Here is a 19111-nt window from a genome sequence, read left to right as displayed (position 1 = left end):
GCTCTCTTTTCTGGGCAAGAATACCAAAGTGGTAACAGAGAGACCTTCAGAAAAAAGCCTCTACGAGCCACATACTCCCTATGCTCATTTATGTACTTGCAAGGATTTTGTCTAGATGAAGTCAATCTAAGGGTTTTTCCCTTTACCCAGAGAAAAACATTCATTGAAAGAACCTTGATTGATCAGAGAGACTTTATTCTCCATATACATGTAAACAGACATTTAAAGCTCCTCATAAACCAGCCCCACAACTATGTCTCTGGTCTTTTCACATCTTCCACTCTCCTTAATTTCCCTACTTCCCTTGTACTCTTCAATCTAGTGACAGTGGCTTCTTTATTGTTTTTCATGTAAGGCACTCCATCTCCTGACTCTAAGGCAATTTTACTGGTTGTCCTCCATGCCTGGAACACTCTTACTTCTCAGCTCTAACTCTTGGCTTCCTTTGAAGTCCCAGCTAAAATCTCACCTTCTGTAGGAAACCTCTCTGTTGATTATTTCCTATTTATTCCCTTTATAGTTTATTTGTAAGTAACTGTTTTCATGTTGTCTCCCCCTTTAAATCGTGAGCTCCTCAAGGGCTTTTGTCTTTCTTTATATCCCCACTACTTAACACGATGCCTGACACATAGTAGGCACTTGATAAATATTAACTGACTTAAACCATGTATGTATACACACAGGACAACCTGTTCAAAGGTCAGGATCAGTGTCATAGACCTTGGGGCAGTACAGGAAACTCACACCAAAGAACCACGTAGGAAAGGCATACCCAGCCTACTTTTGGCGTAAGGGGTCCCTTGTACTCATGTTTCTAGCAGTGGTTGTCAACCTCAAATAGAAATGAGGCCATTCATCTGTACATAAGGATACCTAAGGGCCATATATTGACTTAGTTTTTCTTTTTATTTCTTTTAATTTTAATTTTGAATATTTTCCCATAGTTACATGTTTCATGTTCTTTCCCTCTCTCCAAACCCTTCTAACCCCCCTTAGCTAATGCACAATTCCACTGGGTTTTACATGTATCATTGATTAAGACCTAATTCCACATTATTGTTAGTTGGACTAGAGTTATCATTTAGGGTCTACATCCCCAATAATATCCCCAACAGCCCATGTATTCAAGGAGCTGTTTTTGTTCTGTGTTTCTCCTCCCATAGTTTTTCCTCGGAATGTGGCTAGTTTTCTTTCTCATAAGTCCCTCAGCCTTGCTCTGGATCCTTGCATTGCTGCTAGTAGAGAATTGACTTAGTTTTTAAAAAAATTTTTGCCTTTTGTGTATAATGTAAATCTTATAAATAGTTGCAACATGGGTTCTGTAATAAGGGAATTTTAGCAGGGATGTAATAAGGGACTGAGGCAATGGGGTGATCTGGGACCAAAGGCTAGAGGTAATCAAGGGAATAGGCTAGGTAGTAGGGAAATAGTGGATAAGGCAGGTAAGAGACTAAAGGTAGAGTGAATCCCTAAGGCAGTAAAGAGAATAAAGAAGGTATAATGGTAAAGGTGGTAAATTGAGGTGGTAGGAGAAGTAAGGGAATGACTGAGTTTAGGGAATATAAACACAAAGGTATAAGGAGTAGTAAGGGATAGGATGAGATACTTTGGGCAAACAGCTGTTGCCTGGGGAATACAGACTGGGACACAGGTTTGAGATAGAGACACTACAGGGAAACAGACTGAGCCCTTTAGGTAGGAAGGGCACTTCCACATACAAAGGTTAAGGCCAGCCAAGAATGGCTTGAAACTGACTAGAGGGCTGCTAGTCAGTTTCTCAGATTCACAAAGGAACAGTTCAGAGGAAGTATTGAGATTACACTTCCTCCAAAATGAACACCTTCAATCCCTCAGAACTCAGAGAGGATGTTATTCCTCTCTCTCCTCCTCCCTCTCTTATCAATCAACTAATGAAGTAGCCAAAGGGTTTGATTAAAAGACAAACAGGGTTTATTGATTTCTAGGGTTGATTGGAAGGGATGAAGGATACAACATAACCCTAACAGCCGTCTAGAGAAAGCTTCAGGTGGGGGAGGGAGACAGGAACGTGAAACTGAGAAAGGACCTGCCTTAATTCAGCTCTCAAGTGGTTTTATAATCAATAGGGTTAGGAAAGTTGGATACAATGATTCAATAGAAAATTTGTAACAAGGGTAAGCCCTATTTGACTATTTAAACTATCAAGTTTAAAACTAACACTCCGATCTACCCTCCTTTCAAAACCTCACAGAAATTCAGTCAGGGAAAATGAAGATGGGGAATAAGGGAAGTTAGGGAGATTCAAAGGAAATAGTTAAGCTAACAATTTTTAAGAGAAAAGCTGCAGAATATAGGCCAGGTTTCAATCCAAAGAAAGAGCTCAGATTGACCCTGCTCCTCTCCGTGAGTCTTCAGGGTCAACTGAACTTCCTCAAGATTCTAAACCCTTCTCAACTGTCAGAAATTCTGCAGCAAGGCTTTGCAGGGTTGATATGCACCCTTCAGTTCATAATGTTGCATAGGTTCAAACTAGTTACCCTAGCCTTGTAAAATACATGAACATAGACTAACCCCAAAGAATTAGTTAGAATAAAGGTAGGGAAAGTATAGAGAGGGAAGTTTGAAAACTGTAATCAGAAGAAAAAGAAGGTGAAGAAGAAGAACATTAGGAAAAGAATAAAATAAGATAAGAAATGATATTTAGAAACTTAAGTAAGGTACTAACACACTAACAATAGGGGAAAATAGTTGTTATAATGTAAATGTAGAAACTCTGTGTAAGAGCATAAGTAGTTAGAAATAATAACCCTAGAATTAGTTAATTCCAAAATAAGAGTTAATGCAATAGTTGTTGGACTTAGAATTGTCCTGAAGAAAGTTTTATTGTTTCCAAGAATTGTTTAACCATTGCAACATTGTAGAAACATTGCAAAACCCTAATCCCTTACCCCCAAAATTTGCCTAGCCCCGACTTAGAGATAGTTTGTAGCTAAATAGACAAAGTAAGATAGGCATTTATTATTTTGTGGGGAGGGAACATGAGATAGTAACAAGAATAGATGGAATGTAAGTGGGTGGGACTTTTAGGAAAAGATCCCACAAAAACAAAAGGGGGATACTGTAAGAAATGAAGCAAGCCCTAGCATTTTGGACAAACTGCCTTGGAATGTTGGAGGAGGAGCCCAAGTGACAGAAGAACAGAGACTTCTGGGAGAGGGAACCCCAACCAAGGGTCTTATTCAAGGTGGAGCCGAGGAGGATGGTTATGAATCCAGGTTCTGTGATCCCTGAAGGGACATTTGGGTTTCCAATCATATAATGGGAGACTGGCTTCCTGTGACATCTTGTTCCAGTATTTCACTTGTACCATCTACTGTGCTAAACGGAGTTGGGGGTTCTGGATTTCCTTTGGAGGAGCTGTTCCCTGAACCCCACTTTCTTGGGCTTTGCTCAGCAGTATCCCTCATAGATTAATAGCAAATATAGATTATAGGAATATCATTAGTGGGGTTTGGGAAGATGAAGGTTGGTTGGGGGACACCTTGTCTCACCTTTTGGGTCTGAGGCATTGGTGAGTAGCTACCTGAGTGAAGGACCTTTGGCTTAGGGATTACCTGTACCTTCCTTTCCTGCTGATACCCTATCTTCACCCCCACTGCCTGATTGTTCCTGATTAAACACCCAAGTACCTTCAAGATCATATTCCACTGGAGAGAGACTTGCCTTGGAGGGAGTGCAGTACCACTGGCAGGCTAATCTCCATGTTGAGCTGGCAGAAGGGAGAAGTTTCTGTGTACCCTGACTGACACCACCATCAAATGGGGGTATCACTCACTTCTCCTTGAGGGCATACCATTCCTTCAACCCCTCTATGGTGGCACTTCCTTCCTGGATCCTCCATCTCTCAAGGGAATATCATTTTAGTCTCTCAGTAATAGGGGAGGCTGTGAGGGAGGAGGAGTCCACCATACTTTATTAGCTGGTCCACAACTACACCCCCAATCCTCCTGTACAATGCCCCCCATTACATCTGCCACCTTAACTTAGTTTTTAAATGCAGTATCATGTAGGCACACCCCTCTTCTAAATAATTCAAATTTGTTTGTTTTTTAACCCTTTTATCATAGAATCAAAACTGTGTATTGGTTCCAAGGGCTAGGCAATGAGAGTTAATTGACTTGCCCAGGATTACCCAGGTAGGAAGGGTCTGAGGCCAGATTGGAATTTAGAACCTCCCTTTTCTAGGTCTGGCTCTGAAGACACTAAACCATGTAGTTGCCCCTGATGATTCAAGTTAACAGAACAAACTATTGCCAAGAAGTCAGTTAAGCCCTCAAACAAGTAAATTCCAAAAGACAACATACTTACTTAGCTTCTGACACTGAAGTTGCACGTCATCTTTTGTTAATGCTAGGAATCTATTTTTGGCGATCATGAAATTGTAGCAATTATTCTGAAATGGTATCCAGGGTGTATTGAGAACACTAGATGGACATTTAGCAGCATCAACTTTCTTAATCTCTTCTTCTGTCTCATCTGGAAGACATAATAAGAACAGTCATATAATTAAAATCACTCATATTTGCATAGTACTTAAAATTTATAAATTGCTTTCCTCACTAGAGCTCCATAAGGTAGGCACTGCAGGTATTATTCTCTGAAAATCAACTTGGAACTTTACTAGAAAAATCACTAAACTGAATATACACTGGCTCGACAATAGCACCACTACACATATACTTCAAGGAAAGTAAAAAACAGTGGAAAAAGTGACCCACATGTCCCAAATTATTTATAGCAGCAGCATTGTTTTGCTATAATAAGTTGAACTGCTGACAAAATAAATACTCCTTGAACGGATTGAACAAATTGTGGCATGTAATTGGAATGGATTATTATTATGCTTAAGGGAGGGGGGAAAAAGAATATATAGGTGGTATAGTAGATAGAATTCTGGGCCTAAAGTCAGGAAGATTCATTTTTCCAAGTTCAAATCTAGTCTCAGACACTTAATAGTTGTGTGACCCTGGGTAAATCACTTAACCTTGTTTGCTTTAGTTTCTCATTTGTAAAATGAGCTGGAGAAGGAAATGACAAAGCAATCCAGTATCTTTGCCAAGAAAACCCAAATGGGCTGCTGAAGAGCCAGATGTGACCAAAATGACTAAACAACAATAACAATGACAAGATTCAGAGAACCTTGTGGATACTTCTATAACTGACACAGAATGAAGTAAGCAGAACTATGAGAACAATTTTCATAGTGATCATAATAATACAAAGGAAAATTAGTGAAAAACACAAAAACCTGATAAATGTTGTTATTGATTGTGATTTTAGTAGACAGATTGTAAAGAATGCTTTCTTTCTCTTAGCAGAATGGTAGTTGACTAAAGACATGTATAATTAAAAGTCATGAATGTGTTGATTTATTTTGCTTAGGTATTAACAAGGGAGACTGAGTAGTCATTTGAAAAAATGACGGAAATCATCAATACAACTTTAAAAAAACCAGCATTTTTATCCTTATAATTCAGAAAATGCAAAAATATGACCACTAGACTATCCAATCAATTCTAGATCCAAATGTTAAATATGAAGTTAATCTTCTAAACCTTACTAGGAAATCTCAACAAAAGGACCTTAATGACCTAGAATTCATTGCTCATAATCACTTGGTCCTCTTGAACTAAAATAACAGTGGTTCTCTTTAGAAAGGAATATGAGGGGGCAGCTGGGTAGCTCAGTGGATTGAGAACCAGGCCTGGAGACTGGAGGTCCTAGGTTCAAATCCGGCCTCAGACACTTCCCAGCTGTGTGACCCTGAGCAAGTCACTTGACCCCCATTGCCCACCCTTACCACTCTTCCACCTACGAGCCAATACTCAGAAGTTAAGGGTAAAAAAAAAAAAAAGGAATTTGACCAGTATAGCCTTCCTGTCTTCATTATAAAGTGGCTGAATGCTTAGGAAGAAGACAATATTAAATCATTTAGAGTGTTTTTGTTTCTTTTGCCATAAAAGGTTTCATAGGTGTCCATCTCAGAAAAATGAGTAGAAAGGATTTTTATCAAGTTCCTAGAAAAATTTTGACTAATTTCTTTGAAGACCTCTCTGTAATTTCTCAAGACACATATGAATGAGATACTTCAATATCTAAAAAGATATATTCTTCAGAAAAATAAATATATGAATGATCCTTCCCATCTCCAGATATTGGATATCCAAGAAAATCCTGTTATAATTTTCTTTAAAGGAATATAGAATTTTTTTTAAAAAGGGAAAATATTCACTCAAGATGATATAGGTATAAGTGGATACCCTACTTTAAGAAAAGCCAATCTACACAATTACAAACACTAAACCAGAGATTGTTTTCAATATTTATTAAGTAATCGCTTTATATAAAACATATAATAGATCTTATAAAAGGATTCCTTTAAATATTAACAATCCAGAGACATACAAACATTGCTTTGTTCACAGAGTCTGGGGAAAACAAAAACTTTAAGCAAAAGTATTAAAAATTGATCCCACGTGAAAAATAAACACAAAACAGCTAAAATATGGTCATGGGAAAATATCTAAACTACAAAAAACATTATTTACACTCAACTTTTCAAAACACACATCTATTATAGAAAGCCATTTACAAGAGTACATTTTCTTAACATTTTCCAATAGTTAATGGCTTCCACATCTGAAATAAGATTTGTCACACTGCTTCTTAAAGCTTGTTACTCCTTGGAGTTAATAAAATTTAAGAATAGAAATGTTTTGAATTATAACTTACTTCCTGAAGTATAACAGATTGCACCTGATTGGATGCTTCTGCAACCAGAAGCTTTCCAGAAGCCATCAGTGTCCAAAATTACACAGTCTTCCAATTGTGCACTATTTTCAGACCAGCGACTAAAGCTGAAATGTTTTCCATCTGACCAGACATAGTTGAGTTCATCCTGAAACAGCCAAGATATATTGAAAAATAAATGAGATCACCTTTGCTTGGATCTAGCAGATAAATCTAAACAAATGTAAAAATAAGCTACTACACCAAAGAATATACACAAAAATAAACAAAATAGCATGATATTGATTGTGACTTAAAGGACATACAATCTTACCCTTTTATAGCTTACTCTTTTGATAGTTTATTATCTGTTAAAAGAAAGGAAGAGTGTGGGCTTCATTCTTTGCATCAGACCTGCTTTTTTGTTCCCTTTGAATATATCATCTCCATTTACATAACTGTTATCTATATCCATATTGTCCAGTGGTTCAGTTTTCTTCAATTTGCAGGACTTTATATAAGTTCTGACATTTCTTGGAATTTTTTTCATATTTTTCTAAGATAAAAATATGTGTAATTCCCTCCTCTCCAAAAGACTTGAGTTTAAATCTGGTCATGTGACCATGGGCAAGTCATTTAGCCCTGTTTGCTTAGTTTCCTTGGCTATAAAATGAGCTGGAGAAGGAAATGGCAAAAGATCCACGATCACACCAGGTCTCAGTTTCCTCATCCCTAAAATAAAAAGCTTGGACTAGAGGACTTCTGAAATCCTTTTCATCTCTAAATCTGTGGTCTTATGACCTATTCTTTTTATTTTTTCTATGGTTGGATGTAGAGAACTACTCTAGTTTCTATTTTCTCTCCATTTTGAGTCTGAATCATAACAAGTAAAAAGAGCCATGCTGGGTGAGTAGTAGATATTTCCTTCACTACCGTAGGAACAGAAGGAATATAGTTCTCTCATTAGTGGTTAACAACTGTAACTAAAAGCGATATATACTTTGAATTTCTTCCTCCTCACCTTCACCTCTTGCCTTCCTTCAAGTCCTAGCTGAAATCTCATCTTCTTTTCTTGATCACCCTTAATGCTAATGCCTTCCCTCCATTAATCAATGGATAATCATCTCCAATCTCTCCTGCATATATTTTGTTTGTATGATTGTTTGCATAATGGCTCCTCCAATAGACTGTGAACTCCTTGAGAGGAAGGACTATCTTTTGCCTTCTTTGTGGTTGTAGCACTTAGCTCAGTGCCTAGCATATAATAAATGCTTACTGACTATTTTGAAATAAAATTATGAACTCTGTGGATAAATTTAGGCTCTCATCACAGAAAACAGTTCTGTAAACAAATAAACTCTCACATAATTTCTACATAGAGTTAGGACAGAATACTTACATCTTGGCTTGAGAGTCCAATCCACAATGAAGAATTATTAAGAACAGTCTGCACAGTAAGGAAAGCTTGTTGATAGGGATCTGTGATGCTTACTAGCTGCATGTCTTCCTTTTGGCACTCCATCAGGGCATCATACCAAGTCATTGCTTTCTGGATTATTTTGTACGAATAATCTTGATACTTTATGATTCTAGAAGTGTTCTGCAATGTACGATTGTCTTGGATTTCTGTGTCAAAAATAAATCACTTGAAACCCTAGATATTCACCATCCTGTTTATATAAACACGGGTCACAAAGGGCTCAGTTCTAATATTCCCCCACTCTATCACACCCCCAAACAGGGGACAATATGGAAGTTTTGGAGCAAAGGTAGGAGAATGAAAGAGAAATCATTTGTAGTAAATTAAGTAAAATGGTTGACAAAGAATGTTGGTTTTCTGAAAATAAAGGAAGACTCCATTCATCTGCTCTAATGTTTTCTGTACAATTTTTAAGTCCTTAATAGATTAGAAAGGTGGCTTGAAATCAGCTTATCCCTCAAGGTTGATGCCAAGTACTTCTATTGTCTGAATTACTTTATTAAGGGAATATATTGTGTCCTCTCCATACTGGCGGTGACAAACTGCTTAATTCCTGAAAGGATAGCCAATCTTTACATTTCAAGGTTCACACTGGAAAGAGCACTTATTAACAGACCTACAAAGTCATCCATGAAGATTATATTTCAGTTTTTGCTTCATGTAAGTTTCTGGAAATGAAAGGCAGTAGTGCCAAATAGTGGGAGGACAAGTAACAGCTTTAATAATAATAAAAAGTTTCATAATTGCATTTATGTAGTACTTTAAGGTTTACAAAATACTTTATTGACATTATCTCATTTGATTCTCACAATAACCATGCAAGATAGGTGCCATTAATTATCTCCATCTTACAGATGGGGAAACAGAGTCTGAGAAAGGTTAAGTGACTTGTCCAGAGCCATATAGCTAATAAAAGTGTTAAGAAGGATTTGAACTAGAGTCTAACTAAATCCAGGTCTAGCAGTAGACACTGGTATCTCATTTTTCCATAATTACTGATAGAAAACTACTTGGTAAATGGTGGTACTATGAAACACAGCTTTAGAATCAGAACACTGACTTAGAGAAGTCAATTCATCTGTCCCTCCCTCCTTCCTTCCTTCCTTCCTTCCTTCCTTCCTTCCTTCCTTCCTTCTTTCTTAATGACATCTCTAAGGAGAGCAGGGGCCAGACAAACAGTGTTAAGTGACCTGACCAGCATCACATAGCTTCGAAGTGTCTGAGGTCAAATTTGAACCGAGGTCCTCCTGAACTCTCTGCCTGCCTCTCTATCCATTGAACCACCTAGTTGCTCCCAATTCATCTCTCTCAACTTCAGTTTTCTTGTCTATGAAATGAAGGGGCTTGACTAGATGATTTCCCACTATGGTTCCTTCAGGATCTAAATCCTATGACCAGATGGCAGTTTAAAGCCACTCTGGATATATGACAAAGCTCAATATCTTTTTATTCCCTCTGCCGCCTGTTAATACCTCATTGTACTCTACTTGAATAAAAAGAACCACAAAGCCTTTTTGAAAGCATGCTTGAAAACTATTCTCAAATATCTTATTTGACTGCTATTTGGAATAGAAAAGGGCATGATTACTGGAGTGTCGAGTGTCCACATTCTTTTCCAAATGTGAGCTTAACAAATAATGTTTGTTTTTATAATAGATTTACTCCTTTGACATTTGATGAAGTGAGGTGGGGGTTCATAAGGCACAAGAAGGTGATTTGTTGCCCTCTACAGACCTGATTCTTATACCACCTTTCTATTTTCCATTACAGGTTGCTGTTGAAGTAGGTGTATATATGGAGAAAACATGCCTCCTTCCCTTCTGCTAGGGAAACACGCATATTGATGGGAGAAAGTCCACATCTTTGTTTCCAAAGTGTCATGGGCAGTTTGGTGGCAGAGTGAATAGAGTACTAGATCTAGAATTGGGAAGATTCATCTCCCTGAGTTCAAATCTAGCCTCAGACATTTAATATTTGTGTGTCCCTGGGCAAGTCATTTAACCCTGTTTGCCTCAGTTTCCTCATCTATAAAATGAGCTAGAGAAGGAAATGGAAAAGCACTCTAGTACTATTGGCAAGAAAACCCCAAATGAGCCCACAAAGAGTTGGATATGGCTGAAACAATTGAATGACAACATATTGATATCAGAAAAATGAGATATATATTCAGAATTTTAACTTGAGTTTTTATGTTCTTTCTCCAACTATTTTATTCCATGCTAGCAAGAGATCTGAATGAAAAGATATGTGGAGACCTAAGACTAGAAAAAGCCACTGTACAAATGAGTTTTTGTTCAAATCCCGAATTTAAACATGTGCAGATGGATGTCCTCAGTGATGTAGTGGGACTTGAAGCTGGAAGTTTATGTTTCTGTATCTGTTTACAGTGATTAGGTGGGGTTCCAGGACTGGAGCCAGAAAGACTCATCTTACTGAGTTCAAACCTAGCTTAAGGCACTTATTAGTGGGGTAATTCTAGGCAATTCCTTAATCCCGTTTGTCTCAGTTTCCTTATCTGTAAAACAAGCTGGAAAAAGAAATGGTGAACCATTTCCCTCTAAAGAGAAAGAGTCAGAAGCAATGGAAAACAATTTGTTCAAGGGTTTCTTTTTTTTGTGAGTTGTTTCATTTTTATACATTTGCTATGTTGGGATAATGGATGAAGTTATTGTTGTTTAGTTATTTCAGTCATGTCTGTTTCTCTATGATCCCATTTGGGTTTTCTTGGCAAAGATACAGCAGTGGTATGCCAATTCCTTATCTAGCTCATTTTTTAAAAAAAAAGAACCCTTACTTTCTACCTTAGAACCAATTGGTATTGGTTCCAAGGAAGAAGAGGGTAAGGGTTTGGTAACTGGGATTAAAATGACTTGCCCAGGGTTACACAGCTAGGAAGTTTTCTGAGTCCAGGACCTCCCATCTCCATTCCTGGCTTTCTATCCATTGAGTCATCTAGCATCCAGCTCATTTTACAGATGAGCATACTGAGGCAAACATAGTTAAGTGACTTGCAGATGAATTTTCCTGACCCTAGGCTTGGCACATTATTCATTGCACCACCTAGGGGTTCATAAAATGGGGCTACAAATCTCTATATATACTCAAGGAATTTATATGACAAACTAAATTCCTTGAGGATATGCTATATTTCAATCTTCACCTTTGTATGCCCAGCCTAGCTCCTTGAATAAAGGGTTCTTAGTAAATGATTGCTAAACTGAATTGGTAAATTAAAAATAAACAAAAAGAGGTAGCTAGGGGCAGCTGGGTAGCTCAGTGGATTGAGAACCAGGCCTAGAGACGGGAGGTCCTAGGTTCAAATCTGGCCTCAGACACTTCCCAGCTGTGTGACCCTGGGCAAGTCACTTGACCCCCATTGCCTACTCTTACCACTCTTCTGCCTTGGAGCCAATACACAGTATTGACTCCAAGACGGAAGGTAAGGGTTTAAAAAAAAAAAGAGGTAGCTAGATGGTAGAGTAAATGTAATTTTTAAAAAAGCACTTTTGTGAAAGCTTAGAACTCAAAGCATTATTTTTTCTTTACATGCTCTAAATAAAATATGCTTTTTATTTTTTAAAAAACCCTTGCCTTCTATCTTATAATCAATGTTGTCTTTTGGTTCCAAGGAAGAAGATTGGTGAGGGCTAGGCAAATAGAGTTAAGTGACTTGCCTATAGTCACACAGCTAGGAAGTATTTGAAGCCAAATTTGAACCCAAGGGTCTCCTGTTTCTAGGCTTGGTTCTCAATCCACTTAGCCACCTAGGTGCCCCCTAAAATACTTTTTAGAGGTATAACGAAGCAAATCTGTTTTTATATTGGCTTTGGGATGTATTTGTATGCTTAAATTTTATCCTAAAAAAAAGAAATGGAAACTTTAATTTTTTAATATATATGTATATATGTACATATATATATTTCATGTATATCTGCATTCAAATCCCAATGAGAAAATTATTTAAAACCCCTCCTCCAAAGTTAAGTTAAATAAAGACTGCATTTATGTATTCCACTAACAAATCCCTTATGCTGAATTTTACCTCTACCGTTATATCTGCTATCAGACAGGCATAACATTTGCTACAAAAAAAATCCATACCTGAATACTTTTGACATAGAGATAAATTGTGTTCTTCTTTACAGGAAGTAAAATTCCATGTCCCAGTTAAAGTTGATTTCTGAAGGTTGAGCATCACAGCACAATGGTTGTTTGCATCTTCATCAAAAAGCTACAAGAAAGGGAAAGTATTCGTTTATTTAAGTATGAAGATCAAGGGCATTTTAAGTGATTTGTTTTTTTCAGAGACATATGATTCAGGCCCAAGGACCTTTTTACTTTTAAGTTTTATGTATTTCATCAAAGAACTGAATTAATTGGATTCAGAAGCACTACGGAATCCCTATAGCATGGGGAAAAGAGAATTAACTTTAAAATACTACAGTAACATTTTAAGAGTATACTCCAACCTCACATAACAGGAGAGCAGCAATTCTCATGTATTGCCAGTGTTTAGTGATCCTATTATTCTGTATATTATGGCAGACCCAAGTGCTTTGAATACTCTACTTTCAAAGTCACATTGTGGAATATCAATGGCCAATTACTCCATCTTTGCCCCATGGTGTCACAGAATGGAAGCAAGCCTTAAAGTATGTTGTGGGGACCCCAGTTGTGTCTTTGCGGTAACCTCATTTGGGGTTTTCTTGGAAAATTTGCCGTTTTCTTCTCCAACTCATTTTATAGATGAGGAAAAAGGCTTGCACAGGGTCACACAGCTAGTCAGTGTCTGAGGCTAAGTTTATACTCAGCAAGATGAGTCTTCCAGACTTCAGTTCCAACATTCTAACCATTGTACTATCTGGCTGCCCCAAAGGCTAATTGACAACAATTCCAAATATTCCTATTTAACTCTTCTTATTTGTGATTTATGCCCATTCCTTAAGAAAAATTGATTGTGAGTGACTTTTTATCTGCCTTGTGGAATTTGTGAGGGACTTTGAGCTCAGGTCTAAACATTTCAAAAGACCAAGTAAAATTTTGTGTTCAAATTCACAAAAAACTGTGAACTTGGCTAGGAAAAAATTATTTTTTAATAACTGGAATTTAGCATTTTTTCCAACAACAAAAAAAATCCCATGATCCCAGGAGGGGTTCCATAGGTTTCATCAGACAACAAAGGGATTCAGAACATAAAAAAAGTTGAGGAACTCATGCCCTAGAACATTAAACTTGGAAATAAGGAACATATTCTTGGAAGGAAGCAGAAATGTACAGTGGCTGTCTCTGCTCCTTAGATAACCTGGGCGTTCGATACAATTGTACCCACTCCGAAATGCTATAAACTTACATCCAATGGTATCCTTTTTTCCCGTCCCTGCAACAATGGATGGAAGTTACTGTACAACAGTTTGTTGTTGTCGGTCCATCTGCTTATCTTTGTGGTAATGCTTCTGAACAAGCCGATCCAAATGGTATTTCCCAAATCGGGAAGTAAATATGTAATGAAGTCTGTTAGGAAAGATAATGACTCAGAATTTTTGAGATATTTCAAATAATATTTTTTAAGTGACTAACTCAATAAATGCTAAAGCACAGATTTCTTGTTCATTAAAAACAGTAATATATTTCAATATATAATTATAACACAAAACATACATTTTAAACTTCCACATATTAGGCTATTTTCCTCTGCCATCTATTCTGAAGAATTTTTAAAAATTCTAAGTTCTTTTATTTGCAAAACATAACAAATCCTTAAGTGCCATCTAAGTTTTTACCCTGTCTAGGATCTGAACTACTACTATCTAGAACTTTACTGGTATTATAGACTATTCCTCCATTTTTCTTATTGCTTTCTTCTCTATACTTGCCATTATCCCCATTGACCTTATTCAACTTAGAACCAGTTTTTTCCTTTTTAATCTCTTACCTTCCATCTTCAAATTAATACTATGTAGGTATGGGCAAATCACATTATTCTTCAACGACTAAATCTGTTAAGTGGCCAATGAGTTGCTGCTTTTCTCTGGTACATGGAGTTTTCATGCCAGGAATTCTCTACACCCAGTGATATTGAGTAATGAGGATTAGGTAAAAGTGACTTGCCCAGGGTAACACATCTAGGAAGGTCTGAGGCTAGATTTGACCCAGGACCTCCCATCTCTGTTTACTGAGCCACCTAAGTTTCTCCCTTAGATCCAGTTTCTACGTGACAGGTTCTTAGCCTAGGATTTGTGAGCTTAGAAGAAATATTCTGACAACTATATTTCAATTTCCAAGACAAATAAGCTAAAATAAGAGGGTTTGCTTTGTAATTTAATGTATTTTATTTTATGCATTTCAAAAACGTTATTCTGAAAAGGAGTTCATAGACTGCCAAAGAGATCCATGTCACAAAATGCTTAGAAGGCTTGCTTTAATTCATTACCTTACCTTGTTCACTCTGGCTCAGGACTGAAGGAAGAGTACCTCCATACGTATGACAGATTTCCTTGGCTTCAGAAAATGTGCAAAGTTTTGGTTTGATCTTTAGAAAACACTGCAAACAGAGCATACATAAGCTATAAGTTTATGCCCAGGGACATGAAAACTCTTATTTTATCTGTATTTAGGAATCAAGAAGTTTATCCTCTAGAAAGCTTATTTTCAGGCCATGAAGATACCATTCAGGTTTAGCATTTTAATTTTAGGGATGAGCTTGCCTCAAAACAAAACCAAGGGGGCAGCTGGGTAGCTCAGTGGATTGAGAGCCAGGCCAAGAGATGGGAGGTCCTAGGTTCAAATCTGGCCTCAGATGGTTCCTACCTGTGTGACCCCAGGTAAGTTACTTTAAACTAATTGCCTAGCCCTCACTGTTCTTCTACCTTGGAGCCAATAAATAGTATTAATTCTAAGACAGAAGGTAAGGATTAAAAAAAAACAAAACAAAACAAACCCCTCTATCTACCAAATTATATATTTTAAAGATGTGGCAAAAAAAAAAAGAAAAAAGAAAGAAAAGAAACGGCTATGTTTCTTTCAGTAGCAAAATGTCTGCTATGAAAATGTATATAAGCCCAGTACTATCAATCAAGTTTCTACCAAGTCAGGCACTAAGGTAGGGATGGGGATTAAAAAGAAAGGCAGAAGATGGTCACTACCCTCAAGGAGCTTAAAATGGAAGATGTTGGGCTAGCTTCTTTCTTATAAACAAAAGCAAATAACAATACTTTGAAAAATCTCAGAGTTGGAAGGGAGTGTAAAAGCTATATCAAGAGAGAAAAAGAAAAAAGGCTAATTAACAAAGTTGGATGGACACTCAATTGTGAACTTTGGGAAAATTTTGACTGTGATCCACATGGGCTGGGCAGGTCTGAATGGGCTATGATCTGTGTTATCTGATGTAACTCATGAATTGATGAGAACATGGATCAATTTCTGTATTTATATACACATGGAGAGGCTATCTTAGCATTGTGGATAGAACTGAACTCAGAGTCAGGAAGTCCTATATCCAAGTCCCTCCTGACATATTTCATACAGACAATTTCTGTAGGATTCTTGGAGAGTCAATCTTTCAGTGACCCAAGCCTGACCCAAGCCTAAATGCTGAAGAGCTTCTGATCTACAAGGATAGTGAGAGTTCCTTATTGGAAATCCCTTATACCAAAGATATAGATAATAAATCTCCCCCAAATCCATCCATCCATCCATCCATCCATCCATCCATCCATCCATCCATCCATCCATCCATCCATCCATCTATCTATCTAGTAAAGGGAATACATGCACAGAACTGTTTAGAAGATCTTTGCAATGATCACTTTTCTTTTTCTTCTGGATTATTTTCTTAGAGTATAGTTCTGAACCAGAATTATTAAGTCAGTGGATGTGAACAGTTTGGAGTGTGTGAGTGTGCGTGTGTGTGCGTGTGTGTGTGTGTATGTAGATGACAATGCTTTAAATTCATTTTTATTATTTTACTAGTTTAATAGTTACATAATGATCCTTAAAATTGATTTAATTAGTATTTCTTTAATTGTTAGTGAGGTTCTACATTTTTGCATGCAATGATGTATTATATTTCCTCAAGGGTAAACTGCCTTTTTTAATCACAAATGAATTGGAGCCTGCGGCAAGTGAATGTTTAACAAATGATAGTTGGATTTGATGGCCTGAATCAGGGGCTTCACTGCTACAGATCTTCTTACTAATGTAGCTCACACTCTCAATGTTTTTTCGGCCCTATCAATTTCTTATCTATTTTCCCCACAAATTTTCCACAGAAGATCCACTTGAGTCATTGCTTGTCCTCCTCTGATGTTCTTAATATCTCAGTGGTACCTATCTCTATTTGGACTGATCTCCTGTTATTTCTCAGCTAGCTACATGACAGCTCTAATTTCTTTTTTAGCCACACATGTTCTTGAAAATGTATTTTACATGATTTCTTGTGGACAAATCATTATCCATAACAAACAGTCTACTTATGTCCAATAGATTTCTTTCCACCACTCTTTAGTTTACTTGGGTAAGTAATCACCACATTTGACCTCCAAGTGATGAATATTTTTGGCCACAGTGACCTATGAAGCAAACAAAATCACAAAATGGTTCCAAGTGGTTTTCTGATGCAGTGATAATAGGAATATGAGGATAATAAAAATCACATATTTTTCACATTACACAAGCACTCATTTAGTTTTTGGTATTCAGTGGGTGATCTGAAACATATGCATTAGCAGTTCTTAGTAAATGAAACTAGAAGACATAAATTATAGCTAAGTGGAATATGTTCACAGATTCTCCTTAGAAACATAAAAAAGGAGTCAGCAGTTTTGCCAATCTATCATATACCCAAAAATAACAAGAAAAATTTCATAGAACACTTTGCCATCTAGTGTAAAGGAGAGGGAGAGAGAGAGAGAGAGAGAGAGAGAGAGAGAGAGAGAGAGAGAGAGGGGCATATAATAGGAGCTTAAGAAATAGTTATTGATGAATAAAAAGTACAATCTTTTGAGTCAAAAGACTTAGATGTGAATACTGGTAGGCGTTGTTGCTTATTACCAATGTGACCTGATGTAAGTCATTTAAACATTCTGAGCTTGTTTCATCACATATAAAAAGGTACATTTGGACTAGAAGATTACCTAAGGTCCCTTCCTACTTTTATGAGCCAATGATTTTAACATGTAGTGCCCATGAAATGTACAAGCCGACTTTCAAAAAGACAATTGTATCTTATGTGGCAACATCCATTCTAGAAGATGAAAACGGGATAAATTCCATTAAGAATTTCACAAGATCCTCCAAAATACACCTTGTTAGTGATTTCAAATTGAGAGGTTACCAGCAAGAGGTGGCACAGATGCTAGGTTATTTGGCTTGATAGCATAAAAAAAAAGGTCCAAAATTTGTAGACCATTCAGAAGCTGTCAAAGAATCACATTAATTTTTTTTCCCCAAGAAGGGGTACTATTACAGTCCCAAGTGCACTGAACAAACATCATAAAAAAAAAAAAAAGAAATGGCCTATACTTTGATGGACAGGAAACAACTGGTTATAGCTTCATCAGTCATTTGACAACCAGCTTTTTGTTTACCAACTATGAAGAATAAGTTAGAAAAAAAAGATAAGGAGAGAGAGACCCTGAATGAAATAATAGAAATTCCAGCCAGGCCTATTTAAATAAACTTTTGATTCTGAAGTGAGACTTTATCATTATTTTGCAAAATAAAGGCATTTATTCCATTGTAATTACTTAAAGAAATATAATTATGGTTAATTTGCCCTTAAAACTGATGAAATAAGGAGACCTCCAAGATCTCAGAAACTGCCTTTGCCAGCAATTTCTTTGCTATGCAAATCAATCAACAACCTAGTGATTGTTGGTGGGAAGTTTTCAAATCCTTGGTTCCAGATCCTTTTAAATTCAAATCCAGAACTCTTTCCGATCATACTGCTTCCTGATAGATCACCTTGAGAGCAGTTATAGATGAACCTTGGGAGGACAAAGAACAGAATGGAACTAATCGGCTATGACTACAGCTAGATTCTACTAACTCATACTGAATGTGTCGCTTAAGATGAGATTGGGAAGAGCAGTTCCAGGTGACCAAAGACACATTAAAAAAATATATGCCCAATACAACAATTTTAAAGACACTTAGAAACCAATTTTAAAGAAATCTCAGAGAAAATGTTGAAAAAAATGGGGAAGAGCAGAGATGATACTATTATAAAAACAATACTGATCCAAATATCTCCTTTCCTATTTCTAGCAAACTTGGATGAGAATGATCTATGTATGGACAGAAGGAGTCCTTTATGAAAAACATGAGAAAGTCACAGGCAGGTTTGTACAAATGATATTTTTGGGCCAGCAGATTACATTTTAAGGACATATAACTGATTGAGAAGCAAAGGAAATCTAAGTATCTGCTGTGTTTATTATTTATCAATTTAAAAAAATCTAAATGTTTGTAACAATATGACAAAATTCAACCCAGAAATTTTCCCTGCCAAAGTTTATGTATGACAGATAGATGGGTGTATTTACATATAAACATATATTAAACAATTATATATGAATTATATAAGACTGTAATAAATGCAACTATAGAGGTAATATTTTATATCTATCTCTATGCACACATCTAGGAATACAACAGATGGAACTATGGAGGTCACACTTTTACTGATCCAATGAGTACTTATATCAAGAAGTATAAGACAGAGAGAGATGTTCACCTACTTTGTACATTAATGTCATGAAAGAGGTCCTGTTCATAGAATAAGCAAAAAACAAATTTTCCTTTTCCATAGGATCCTATTCATAGATGACTCAGTATTAAGGCACACTCCAAAACATTATGAAGCCT

The 19111-nt window shown here is 36.7% G+C and overlaps 1 protein-coding gene across 1 annotated transcript in view; it reads right to left on the bottom strand.

Moving 5' to 3' along the window:
• Positions 1–19111, bottom strand: part of LY75 (lymphocyte antigen 75) — a 129991-nt gene that overhangs the window by 23477 nt on the left and 87403 nt on the right. The window contains exons 22-27 of the mRNA XM_044669843.1: positions 14684–14789; positions 13599–13759; positions 12350–12479; positions 8168–8394; positions 6772–6937; positions 4348–4515 (exon numbers count right to left, since the gene is read on the bottom strand). Coding sequence (XP_044525778.1) covers positions 4348–4515; positions 6772–6937; positions 8168–8394; positions 12350–12479; positions 13599–13759; positions 14684–14789 — 958 coding nt within the window. The remainder of the gene's footprint in view (positions 1–4347; positions 4516–6771; positions 6938–8167; positions 8395–12349; positions 12480–13598; positions 13760–14683; positions 14790–19111) is intronic.

Source organism: Gracilinanus agilis, chromosome 3 (genome assembly GCF_016433145.1).
Source record: "Gracilinanus agilis isolate LMUSP501 chromosome 3, AgileGrace, whole genome shotgun sequence".
NCBI classification, from domain to species: Eukaryota; Metazoa; Chordata; class Mammalia; order Didelphimorphia; family Didelphidae; genus Gracilinanus; species Gracilinanus agilis.
This window is presented reverse-complemented; position numbering and strand designations above follow the sequence as displayed.